Source organism: Anopheles merus, chromosome 2R (genome assembly GCF_017562075.2).
Source record: "Anopheles merus strain MAF chromosome 2R, AmerM5.1, whole genome shotgun sequence".
Lineage (NCBI taxonomy): Eukaryota > Metazoa > Arthropoda > Insecta > Diptera > Culicidae > Anopheles > Anopheles merus.
In genome coordinates this window covers 35,676,516-35,688,200 of record NC_054082.1, presented here as the reverse complement: position 1 = coordinate 35,688,200, position 11,685 = coordinate 35,676,516, and the positions used below count along the sequence as shown (strand labels likewise).

The following is an 11,685-nucleotide window of genomic DNA, read 5'->3' as shown; positions in this document are numbered from 1 at the left end:
AGTTTTTTACATACATATTGAAATATATCGTAGTTTATAAGGTAACATCATGTAAACAGTCATTCACCATCATCGATCATCGCCATCGGGGATCATCGGGAGCGCCACTTTGTAGACTGTGCCCGATTGCCAATGGAATACGTTAAGCAGAAAATAGGACAATACAGCTTGTTTACTCGAACTGGGTGAGTTTAAAGGCGCCCCCCTTGAGACGCAGAACCAGATGAATGGTAGACGCCTTTATGATACTGTATTCCTGTAGCTGGCGGCCATCCTCAAGCTGCTTACCAGCGAAGATCATGCGCTGCTGGTTGGGCGGGATTTCCTCACGCTCATCGATCTGCTTTTTCACACTTTCCACCGTTGCTTCCGGTTCTGTATCGACGGCAATAGTCTTGCCGGTTAACATTCTGACAAAGATTTGCATGCCACCCTTGAGACGCAGCACCAAATGAATGGTGGATGCTTTGATGATGCTGTACTCCTGGAGCTGCCGCCCATCCTCAAGCTGCTTACCAGCGAAGATCATGCGCTGCTGGTTGGGCGGGATTTCCTCACGCTCATCGATCTGTTTCTTCACACTCTCGACCGTCGCTTCCGGTTCCGTATCGATCGCAATCGTTTTCCCCGTCAGCATTCGCACGAAGATTTGCATTCCACCCTTCAACCGGAGCACCAGATGCATCGTCGAGCCGTGCTGGATGTTGTAGTCGGATATGATGCGACCGTCATCCAGCTGTTTACCGGCAAAGATGATTCGCTGCTGATCCGGTGCAATGCCTTCACGTTGTTCAATTTTGCTTTTAATGTCCAAAACCGTTTCCGAAGCAATCACATCAAGGGTGATCGTTTTTCCGGTTAACGTCTTTACGAAGATCTGCATCTAATGGCTTGATAAGGTCTGATAAACGAGGGGTAAACAAAAGATGTGTGATTTTAACTCCAAAGTGCATGACTGAATTCCCGATCGATGCATTGCATCATTTACGAATGACAGGAATAGCCGAACGTTCAAGTGCAGTGTTCTTCTTGGCACTTAATGGGATCACGATCATGCTTTCTCTTCCGCCAATGAGTGGCGCGTTGTCTTTGTTAGAGTATTTTTACTATAGACTGGTGTTTTTTTTGGTCGTACAGGTGGAGTACGTCACGCGTAGATCAACAGTCGGTTTTAAAAATAAAAGTTCGTTGTTCAACGTAGAAGGTTAACCGGCCATGGATACGTTGCACCCCGGGTTTGCTCACGTTTACAACTATCCGTACGTAGCCATGTGATGTCTGGTTTCATCTCTGTTTGTTTGTAGCTCTATGCTGACTGTGACTGTTGAATGAAATGATCATGAACATTAATGGAATGAAAACCGATTTATGGTAATCGATTTTTTTCTAGCTAATACTCACCTGCTTTTGCTTGGACTATCCCTTTTCCACTATCGTTTTTTGATATCTGTTTCACTACACAGCGAAAGGACGGAATATCACTTAGAAGAGAGGAGCTTTGTTGTCGAGGTTGTTGCCAAAACGTACTGAGCCCATCGACAGCAGGCTGAAAGCTTTTTATAGTACAATGTGAGCGCGTGTAACGCACTGCATTCGATTAGAATTAGACCCCGCTTACGCGTTCTGCTGCAGAATTTTGGCAGAGCTTTCATGCATCACGCGCCTTCCGCATAACTGTTTACTATCTGTTGCGAAAACAGCTGTTCTCTTACGTGACTTTAATTTAAATGAGAATATTTTTTTATTTGTATATTTTTTCTCTACTGAATACTACAGACCATGATCAATATTTCAATCATTCAGTATAAATTGTACAAAAATAGAACAACAATTGAAGTCTTAACTATTTAGTATACTAAAATCGTGTAATATTCTTTTACTCGTTGGTTATAACTGGAAATGCTTTCACTGACACATAAATCATGCTGGGGCATTGACTCTCGCTTCGGACGACGACAACCAAATTTCGTTTGTTTGCGGTCAAAGTCAATGCCAAGGACTTGGTAGATTTTGTGTTTCGGTTTTGTTTTGGCAACATGACAAAGCTCGATTGTTTGCTAGTAATTATGTCACACACTCAGTGCCGATCGACACTATAAAAACCCACGATCATTGTTCGAAGGACTCAAACAAGCAAGTGTCCTTGAAGGCAGTACTAGGGTTTAATTATCAAATAGGAGTGTAACGATCTGAGCTAGAAGGTAAGTCCATCGCGTGATATAGTGATTCGGATAGTGCTGTACCAGACGATTTGTTTTCTCTTTCACAGGCCCAATCATGCAGATCTTTGTGAAGATGTTGACTGGCAAGACCATTGCCGTGGACACTGAGCCGGAGGCAACGGTGGAAAGTGTGAAAAAGCAGATCGATGAGCGTGAGGAAATCCCGCCAAACCAGCAGCGCATGATCTTCGCTGGTAAGCAGCTTGAGGATGGCCGCCAGCTACAGGAGTACAGCATCATCAAGGGATCCACAATTCACCTGGTACTGCGCCTGAAGGGTGGTATGCAGATCTTCGTCAAGATGTTGACTGGCAAGACCATTGCTGTGGATACCGAACCCGAGGCAACGGTTGAGAGTGTGAAGAAACAGATTGACGAACGTGAGGAAATTCCACCAAACCAGCAGCGCATGATCTTCGCTGGTAAGCAGCTTGAGGATGGCCGCCAGCTACAGGAATACAGCATTATCAAGGGATCCACTGTCCACCTCGTTCTGCGTCTTAAGGGTGGCATGCAGATCTTCGTCAAGATGTTGACCGGCAAGACCATTGCTGTAGACACAGAGCCAGAAGCAACGGTGGAAAGCGTAAAGAAACAGATCGATGAGCGCGAGGAAATTCCACCCAACCAGCAGCGCATGATCTTTGCCGGCAAGCAACTTGAGGATGGCCGTCAGCTACAGGAATACAGCATCATCAAGGGCTCCACTGTTCACCTCGTTCTGCGTCTTAAGGGTGGAATGCAAATCTTCGTAAAGATGTTGACTGGTAAGACCATTGCCGTGGATACCGAACCGGAAGCAACCGTTGAGAGTGTGAAGAAACAGATTGACGAACGCGAGGAAATCCCACCAAACCAGCAGCGGATGATCTTTGCCGGCAAGCAGCTTGAGGATGGCCGTCAACTACAGGAGTACAGCATCATCAAGGGTTCCACAGTCCATCTGGTGTTGCGATTGAAGGGAGGATTGCAGCTCGTGGATTGAGTTTTGGCTTGAACGGTTACTAGCACACACAAAAAAAAAATGAATCAATTAAAAAAGGCTTTACTCATTCCGTTGATGAGACATCGCGCCCAAACCCCAAAAGCATACAAACTGCCAACAAAATATCAATGGGATCGATCAAAAGACATGGAAATGAGTCCACATATAGACTCGCTGCTTTATACTTATAAAGCGTAACAGAAAATAAATCATTTTGTTGAACATAATATATTTATACGATTTTTCCAATTGTTCCAAGTCGTGGAAAGAAACGCAGCTTTTACTGGTCATTTTGAATGTCGTTTGAAACGATGCTGTCAAATCCGCCCGACTTGCGCAGCTGTCAAATTCGGCGCTGGTCGCAGTGTTGTTTGTTTACAAAATGTTTTCCCGGTTCAACGTGCTGTGGTTGCGAAGATTCGCTTTTCCCGAAAATGTGCGTTATTACGCTGGGGTACACCAGAAAAACCCTCAGCTCAAACCGGCGACAGCTACGGTGGAAACCATCAAAGCCAAACTTGCCTCCAGCAGTACACCGACGGCGGAAGAATGGAAAAGCATACGGCTGAACATATTGAATGAGCGAAGGTTCAACATTACGAACGTCGATAGTGTGGTGCTGGGGCTGTGTCCGAATCTGCGGATGGGGAAATCTTACATCGCTTTTTTACACCAGCAAGGGTTGCAAACGAACCTGGCCATCGTTGGCAAGCTACTGCGACTGTACCGGCTGAAGGAGGGAAAGTTAACCGAGGAAGATGAAAGCGATATTTGGCGGATGTACAGTGAGCTGCGGGAACAGAATGCCATTCTGGACGCGAATACATGCGAGCATGCGATCAATGCGCTGACGCTTACCAAGCACTGGAAACATTGTTTGGAGTTGTTGGAGATGATCAAAATCAGCGGAACGCCGGACAGCTCGTCGTACAATTGTATCGCTACGAAAGCATTCCAATCGGGAGACGAATCAACTGGTTGGATTATGATGCAAGAAATGTGCGAAAACAAACGTTTGCCGAACGATGATAGTTTTCTTGCTTGGTTGGATTACAGTCGCAAGCGAGAGGATCAACCATTCTCCGTAAACCTGGAACGGATGCTACAGTTCACCAACGATCGTTCAGTATTTCTATCGAAGCGAATTGGCAAGCAGCTGTTGGAGCTGCCGAGCGAATTCGGCATCCGCGTACAGGAGACCCGCATCACGGACGGCGGGAAGTGCTCCAGCTGCAAGGGAAGCCTATCCAGCATTGTCGTGTCTGAAGACATGTTCCAAAGCTTGAGGGACAAGTTTCTGACAGCGGTGCTTATCAATAAGGAAATTTTTAACCGCACCACACCGGAAGAACTGAATCGCTTCCAGGCGTTTCTTGCGAAAACTCTCCCGTACGACGTAGTGATCGATGGACTGAATGTGGCTTTCTCGTCGGGCAATCAGAAAAGCCCTATCGTGTACGCCCAGCAAGTTGCCGCCGTTGTGCGACACTATGTGCGGCAGAAGAAGCGTTTGCTGGTGATTGGCAGAAAGCACATGGACAAGTGGCGCTCGAGGGAGATGAAGTACATCCGGGAAAATAGTTTCCTCTTCCTTACCGATGATCTGTACGTATGGGTTAGTGGGTTGCTAGAATCAACAGCTACTTACTTTACGTTTGCTCCCTTTAGGTCCCAGGACGATCCCTTCCTGTTGTACGCGGCGCTGGAAAGTGGTCCGAAGACAGACTTCTTCTCGCGGGATCTGATGCGAAAGCATTCGTTTATGCTGGGCAATGAGCTGAGCGGAGTATTCAAACGCTGGCAACAGGAACATCAGTACTCGCTACTTTCCATCATGCCTGACGGGCGGGTGCTGATAAAAGCACCGTTCAAGTATGAACTGTACGCGCACAAGTCCTGTGATAACCGATGGCACGTGCCACTAGTTGAGCTAGGATACCGTATTCCAAAGGTAGAGAAACAAAACGATTGGCTTTGCCTAAGCATTGAGTGAACGATGCGATTAGATGGATTCGAATAAAACAGGATTAAATAGTTATGAAAAGAGAAAACTGTACGTTGGTGTTGTACCATGAAGAAAAGAAAGGAAACAAACGAAATGAATTTCTCAATGCCATCATGACAGCTGATCGTTTGACAGTTGACCGGCTGTATTTGTTTACAATAGGAATCAAAACATTTGGTGGACCGTAGAGTGCGATGAACGCGATAGCGAAAGGGAAATTAGGAAGGCTTTTACTGAAGAAAAACATTTCTGTAGTGTCTAGTCAACACAATCCAGCAACATGCAATAGAAAAGAGCAAAGTAATGTGAGTGATGTGCACAATCAACTCGACCCGAATAATCAAGCGTCCTTCGGGAAGTCTCTACCGATGGATGAACAGGATCCGGCAAGCGACTCAGAGGCGAGCAGTGTTGGTGACCATCTTGTCGATCCAAACACGATCAATTTGGATGAATCGTTCTTCTCACCAACATTTGAAAATCAATTTCCTATCGCGCGGGATAATGTTGACGACCCATGGCAGGAAGATACAGAACAGTCTGACTCGGAGTGCGAAGAACCAACCGGTGAGGATGACCGTATGTACCAGATATTATCGCAGATATCCGAGTACGATAGGATAGCTAATGAGTGTAGCGAATCCTTTGAACGAAGGAGAAAGCAAATGGATTTGCCTCAACAGTTGCCGACCGATGATTACGATGAGCCATTTCTACTAACCCAAGCGGAATGTTTCCCGGAAAACCCATCTGCCGGCAACGATCCCGACTGGGAATGTGTAGCTGCTGAACAGCATGCACACGCTAAAGAGATGAAAAACGTGGAAATATTCGTTTCCACCAGCAGCTCACAAAAGCCCAAGCGGCTGCTAGATCCGGCAGAAAAGCTAAAGCGTCAGGAATGGGAAAACACCAAAAAGCTATACCTTGCTACGCACAAAACGCACCTCTTGCTGCTGCTTGCTTATGGCATTAGGATTAATCGAACCGTAAACCATAACATGGTTGAATTTGCTTCGGAACTGTATGACCTGATTGCCAACAGCGAGCTGACAGCGACTGATGCGACAAGCTTGGAATTTATTGAATCTGTTGTCGCGTATTACAAAACTGTGATGAAACAATCCACGGCGGGTGGTGGTCCACGTATGGGCAAACAAAGAAACGCATTCGTACGGCAACTTGTTGCACGTGAGGTAACTTCTAGAAAAATGCTTAATGTGATTCTTCTTACCTTGTTACGCTTTCTAAGCGTTCGAGCAAGGTTCGTGATGAGCTTGGACGTGGTACCGAAGTATCCTCCATCCGTGAAATCCACTCCGAAGACTCAGTGGCAAAATCCACCCAAGGGAAATGTAAATAGTGCTAGTGGTACGCAACGGTACGGAGATGTCCCTTTAACAACGACCGAAATATTGAAACGTAAACCGGAAATACAGCAAATGTTTCAGTTGTCCCAACTCGACGGAGCGGATGATGAGCTTTTGTTGGAGAGAAAAGATTCATCTTCCCCGAAACCACAGCTTTGGAGTCTAAAACCATCGTCAAATGGAGGTATAAATGATCCTAAAATGGGAGAAACTATGGAGCTGGATTTAACCACCAAACCAAATGCTGTTAAGATGGCAACATCCAACTATTTTTCGAAAAAAGTTGCGCTTAGTCAAGCTACAATCGAGAATAAGAACACAACTAATAGAAAACCAAACTTTGCAAATCTTCGAAAAAATGGAATAGAATCATCGTCGAAGACCGATGGAGAAGTAGAAGAAAAACGGTTAAAATTGGTTTCCTGTAAGTACTTCCGTAAGAAGCCTAAAGTGGGACAAACTTTCGGGTCACGAGAGCACAAGAGCACCACCACCAAAGATAAACCCAATCTTGCCAAGCTTCTCAAAAATAAACCAGAATCTGCTTCGGGCGTGAATACGAAAAGACCAGATCCGAAGTATAGTGTACCTGAGCTCGATACCTGGATCGAATGTTATCTCGAACAGGAGCAACGCTGGACCGTAGTTGAGGCGGGTCTTGGACAAACCGACTGTTTGGATTCTGTGATAGATCGTATCCTTGCGCCGGCAGCTTATGTGTTTGCCTGGGAAGCGGATGGCACCATCGTGGACGTGTCTTCACGCTACCGTTGGCGAAATGAGCAGCTTGCGTTACGGAATCGAGTCGACGGGAAATGGCTTCTCAAAGCGCTGGCATCCTATCGGTTTCGTGGGGTAGATGAAGCACGACTGCGAGAGCAGCTAGAATTTCGCCGTCTTAAGCTTCGAGCACCGATGCCCACTACTATCGCACAGTAAGCATTACGGCTTCAATGCATGGATCCTTTCATTAAACTACAATTGTTTTGTTTTCCAGGTGCAAAAATCATCCATCCTATTGTTTGCACCGACATTTGCAAAAGTTTCAAGGCATCTATCCTCCGGACGCACCACCGCTCGGTTACATACAGGGCGAACCGCTCTATGCCCGGGAGTGTGTCCATACGTTGCACTCTCGGGAGGTTTGGTTGCGGCACGCGAAGGTGATCCGCCTGTTTGAGCAACCGTACAAAATAGTGCGCACCAAGCTAAAGCGCCAGCCTGCCGATCTGGAGCTGTTCGGCTACTGGCAAACGGAAGACTACATCCCGCCGGAACCGGTTAATGGTATAGTGCCACGGAATGCCTACGGTAATATCGAAATCTTCAAAGAGTGTATGCTGCCGAAAGGCACAGTACATTTGAAGCGTAAGTATCGTCTTCTGCTGGAATGGTACGTTGGCAGAGGTGCGTGTAATGGTGTACTATTTTATCATTCTACAGAATATGGCCTCTCGTACGTTTGCCGCAAGCTGGGCATCGACTATGCCGTCGCAGTGGTCGGGTTTGGGGTGCATGCCGGCGGTAATCATCCCGTGTTTGATGGCATTGTGATATGTGAGGAACATCGCGATCGTCTGCTGGAAGCCTGGAAGCGACATCAGGATGAAGTGGCACAGAAAAAGTTAGAAAAGAAGCAGAACGCGGTGTTGAACAACTGGGTTAAGCTGGTGAAGGGTTTGCTGGTGCGAAAGAAGCTGAAACACAAGTACAACTTTGAAGGATGGTAGAAAATTTCGTTATTTGTGAATAAAACGTTGAGTTTGATGCTTTAAATTCTTCTTAGTCTACTTATTATCCACTAGGCTTGAATGGTTTCGAGACAATTCCAGGAATGAGCTAAGTTCGTGTTTTGGACGAGGTATTGGACCAGAATAGGTTCGGCGTAAGTTCAAGAACCGATAGAGCTACTGTTTCAGATAATGATCACTGGATCACTGTGCAGTATCTGTACATTTTATTTATACATCAGTCTGCCTGCACGCTTTTCCAGTTCCGTTTACAAAATTGTGTCATTTCCTAGTACAAAGCAGATACTGCAGTCTGGATAAAAATTCCCGTGCCATAAATAGCTCCGGATGATGAGGATCATATCTTGACAGTGGTTTACACCGCAGGTCTCACGTTGATTGTGGAGATAAATGATTTCACAAGATGTGTCCCTGCGGCACCAGAGGAGACGGTCTGTTGTTCGATGTTTTGCCCCACCTTCCAGTAACGTGCCACCGTCCGTTCCAGCAAGACACGTAACCAGCTTGCGACGATGAGCTCGTCAGCGAAGCTGACCGTGGTGGAGGTGCGTGAATCCTTGCAGCGTTTCGGTCTAGCGGATTATATCGTGTTCGTAGCCAGCCTGCTAATATGTGTCGTGATCGGCGTGTACTTCGGGTGGAAAGACTGGAGTGTTCAGCGAAAGCGCAAACAGAACGTGCGACGTGGTTCGGCCGCACTGAACTACCTTGTCGGTGGTAGAAAGATGAAGATTTTCCCCGTGGCAATGTCACTGATTGCCAGCTTCATATCCGGCATTGCGGTGATGGGTGCGTCGACCGAAACGTATCTGCATGGTACGCAGTTCTGCTACGTCTTTACCGCCATCATACTAATGGCCGTTAGTATGAATTTTATATTTCTGCCCGTGTACCAGGGACTAGAAATCACATCAGCGTACGCCTATCTGCAGCTGAGATTCGATCGACGTATAAGGCTGCTCGGGTCGGGGCTGTTTACACTGGCAACGGTAAGAACCGATAGGCTCCATGGAAAATGAGCCATTCTTATGTAGATAGAAACTTTATCGGCTTTATTCTCGCAGCTACTTCATCTGCCGATTGTGATCTATGTGCCTGCGTTAGCCTTCAATCAGGTGTCCGGCGTTAATGTGCACATCGTGTCGACCAGTGTCTGCATGGTGTGTATATTCTACACCTTGGTGGTAAGTACTACAAAGAGACGAGAGTACGAAAACGGCATGCTCCAATATCAATTCCATCGCATTTTTAACAGGGTGGCATTAAAGCGGTCGTTTGGACGGATGTGATACAGATGTTCATCATGATCGGTGCCTTGATCTTGATCGTGCTCAAAGGGACAGCCGACATAGGAGGTCTCGGAGTTTTGATCGAAAGGAACATGGCAAGCGGAAGAATTGAAGCTCCGAAGTAAGTGTTTAGTGGAGTGAGTGGCGTGCGAAAAGAAAGCGAAGCCCTCTTATCAACTCCAAATTTCCCAAAGTTTCAATTTCGATCCAACAGAACGGCACACCATCTGGGCGATCTTTATTGGCGGTGGATCGTTTTGGATGGGCAAAAATGCCATTCATCAGATGATGATCCAGCGCTACCTGGCATTGCCCACGTTCCGCGATGCACAGAAAGCTCTGCTATGCTTTACGGTGGGCATAATACTGCTCCTGATGACCTGTTTCTACAACGGCTTGCTGATATACGCCACCTTCCACGATTGCGATCCACTGACGACGGGTTTGGCAAAGGCCAAGGATCAACTAATACCGGTCCTGCTGATGAAGGTGCTTGGCAACTATCCCGGGCTAGCTGGATTATTCATCTCGGGCATATTTAGTGCATCGCTTAGTTCGCTTTCCACCGGACTAAACTCACTGTCGGCGATCGTGCTGGAAGACTTTGTGAAACCGTTCGTACGGAAACCGTTGAGCGAACGAAGCACGCGTTACATTATGCGCGGAACCGTGTTAGCCTTCGGTATAGTGGCGGTCGCACTGGTACTGGTGGTAGAGAAGCTTGGCACCGTGTTGCAGCTGTCGATGAGCCTGGTGCCCATTTCGCTCGGTCCTTTGCTGGGGTTGTTTCTGCTCGGTATGCTACTACCATGGGTTGATGCAAGCGTAAGTGTCGATCGATCGTTCACATACAGCACGAATTTTGTTTCAAACATCTTTCCATTTTATTACAGAGCGCTTTTGGTGGTGCACTATGTGGCCTGCTAACCATGTCATACATCGTTATACGAGCCCAGATTGCGGTAGCTGCAAAAGAGATGCTCATCCCAGCAAAGCCAGTATCGGTGGAGGGATGCGAGTACGAATTCGAACTTCCGCCAGGATATAACACATCCACCACACTGCCCCCTCAAATGGTGGAAAAATCCATCCATCACGTGTCCTACCTGTACTACACATTCATCGGAGCCGCGACAACCGTGCTGATCGGGTCCATCAGTGCCGCCATTCTGCGTCGTCAACAACCGAGCAAACTGGATCCGCTACTGGTTGCTCCGTTTGTGAGGAAGATTTATTTCCCCCACTCCATACCGCGCACGGTTGTGACTACGCACACGTTCGACAATAAAGAGGATACCGCACTGTATCTGACTTGTCTGTTGTTTTACGAGTACGCTTCTAGGCGCAATTATGTGGCCCTTACCCATGCACAGCCGCCCACGGGTACACGTGGGTGATGGTGCCTGCTGATGACGATCAAAAGTCAAGAGGCTGTCCGTTATCATGTCTGTGTCATGGATTGGTGGCTTCCGACTTCGGGTCGCTTGGTTGAGCTGCATCCTCAGTGGGACACTGTTTGCACTGTGGCATTATTTATGCACCTTCTCCGCCCAGGGCTCTTATCTCTGTCTCTCCGTATCGTCTGACGATGTCGGTTCGGGGTGTGGTGCGGTTGAGAAAGTTACCGGCCAATTCTTGCCCACAGTTGCCCAGAAGTTGCCGTCACTTTCGAGCGTGTTGTGAGTGATGCGTAGTGTCGATTGCATGCTCTCATCGCAAGATGATCGCACCGTGATAACGGAAGTTCGTTGCCATCTTGTCGTTTTGGTTCGAATCGTTTTGCCCACCTGGACGAGTCGCTCATATTTGGGGGAAGAAAAAACTGTATGCTGATGCTTCGAATTCAAGCAGATCATAAATTTGCGTCCCCTTGTGTCATGCAGGCGTGTTAAAAAAAGAACCTAGTCAACGCGTTTTCCCGCTCCACTACGTCACAGTGACGATCGCGCGAGGATAAAGCCGCTTATCAGTGTTTACCGTTGTCTGGAAAAATCTGACCGCTGGCTATCGGAAATAATTTACAGTCGCGTTCCGTCGTATCTACTATAAGAAGAGTGCTTAAC

The 11,685-nt window shown here is 47.1% G+C and overlaps 5 protein-coding genes across 5 annotated transcripts; 4 read left to right on the top strand and 1 right to left on the bottom strand.

Annotated features, from left to right (window-relative positions):
* Nucleotides 1-47: 47 nt before the first annotated feature.
* LOC121589643 (polyubiquitin-B-like) lies at nt 48-1,831 on the bottom strand. The gene is made up of 2 exons (XM_041908719.1): nt 1,402-1,831; nt 48-1,321 (listed from the first exon to the last, which is right to left on the bottom strand). Exon 2 carries the CDS (start codon nt 881-883, stop codon nt 173-175), a length of 711 nt encoding a protein of 236 aa, XP_041764653.1. The 5' UTR covers nt 884-1,321; nt 1,402-1,831; the 3' UTR covers nt 48-172.
* A 38-nt stretch (nt 1,832-1,869) lies between these two features.
* On the top strand, nt 1,870-3,433 carry LOC121589642 (polyubiquitin-B-like). Its single transcript, XM_041908718.1, has 2 exons — nt 1,870-2,201; nt 2,270-3,433. The coding sequence occupies exon 2, from the start codon at nt 2,278-2,280 to the stop codon at nt 3,205-3,207; it is 930 nt and encodes a 309-aa protein (XP_041764652.1). The 5' UTR covers nt 1,870-2,201; nt 2,270-2,277; the 3' UTR covers nt 3,208-3,433.
* Nucleotides 3,434-3,579: 146 nt separating this feature from the next.
* Nucleotides 3,580-5,300, top strand: LOC121589640 (mitochondrial ribonuclease P catalytic subunit). Its single transcript, XM_041908715.1, has 2 exons — nt 3,580-4,812; nt 4,876-5,300. Exons 1-2 carry the CDS (start codon nt 3,590-3,592, stop codon nt 5,198-5,200), a joined length of 1,548 nt encoding a protein of 515 aa, XP_041764649.1. The 5' UTR covers nt 3,580-3,589; the 3' UTR covers nt 5,201-5,300.
* Nucleotides 5,301-5,335: 35 nt separating this feature from the next.
* Nucleotides 5,336-8,358, top strand: LOC121589635 (DNA repair protein complementing XP-C cells-like). Its single transcript, XM_041908711.1, has 3 exons — nt 5,336-7,517; nt 7,580-7,950; nt 8,026-8,358. The coding sequence occupies exons 1-3, from the start codon at nt 5,407-5,409 to the stop codon at nt 8,310-8,312; spliced, it is 2,769 nt and encodes a 922-aa protein (XP_041764645.1). The 5' UTR covers nt 5,336-5,406; the 3' UTR covers nt 8,313-8,358.
* A 405-nt stretch (nt 8,359-8,763) lies between these two features.
* Nucleotides 8,764-11,608, top strand: LOC121589637 (sodium-coupled monocarboxylate transporter 1-like). The gene is made up of 5 exons (XM_041908713.1): nt 8,764-9,322; nt 9,398-9,517; nt 9,589-9,743; nt 9,817-10,447; nt 10,516-11,608. Exons 1-5 carry the CDS (start codon nt 8,846-8,848, stop codon nt 11,017-11,019), a joined length of 1,887 nt encoding a protein of 628 aa, XP_041764647.1. The 5' UTR covers nt 8,764-8,845; the 3' UTR covers nt 11,020-11,608.
* Nucleotides 11,609-11,685: the final 77 nt, after the last annotated feature.

Bases quoted from the DNA above. Each gene is read 5' to 3' on its own strand.
- LOC121589635 (XM_041908711.1), top strand. From the start codon at position 5,407: ATGAACGCGATAGCGAAAGGGAAATTAGGAAGGCTTTTACTGAAGAAA. The intron at 7,518-7,579 runs GTAAGCATTACG...TTTGTTTTCCAG, and splicing joins ATGCCCACTACTATCGCACA to GTGCAAAAATCATCCATCCT. The intron at 7,951-8,025 runs GTAAGTATCGTC...ATCATTCTACAG, and splicing joins AGGCACAGTACATTTGAAGC to AATATGGCCTCTCGTACGTT.
- LOC121589640 (XM_041908715.1), top strand. From the start codon at position 3,590: ATGTTTTCCCGGTTCAACGTGCTGTGGTTGCGAAGATTCGCTTTTCCC. The intron at 4,813-4,875 runs GTACGTATGGGT...TGCTCCCTTTAG, and splicing joins CTCTTCCTTACCGATGATCT to GTCCCAGGACGATCCCTTCC.
- LOC121589637 (XM_041908713.1), top strand. From the start codon at position 8,846: ATGAGCTCGTCAGCGAAGCTGACCGTGGTGGAGGTGCGTGAATCCTTG. The intron at 9,323-9,397 runs GTAAGAACCGAT...TTATTCTCGCAG, and splicing joins GGCTGTTTACACTGGCAACG to CTACTTCATCTGCCGATTGT. The intron at 9,518-9,588 runs GTAAGTACTACA...CATTTTTAACAG, and splicing joins GTATATTCTACACCTTGGTG to GGTGGCATTAAAGCGGTCGT.
- LOC121589643 (XM_041908719.1), bottom strand. From the start codon at position 883: ATGCAGATCTTCGTAAAGACGTTAACCGGAAAAACGATCACCCTTGAT.
- LOC121589642 (XM_041908718.1), top strand. From the start codon at position 2,278: ATGCAGATCTTTGTGAAGATGTTGACTGGCAAGACCATTGCCGTGGAC.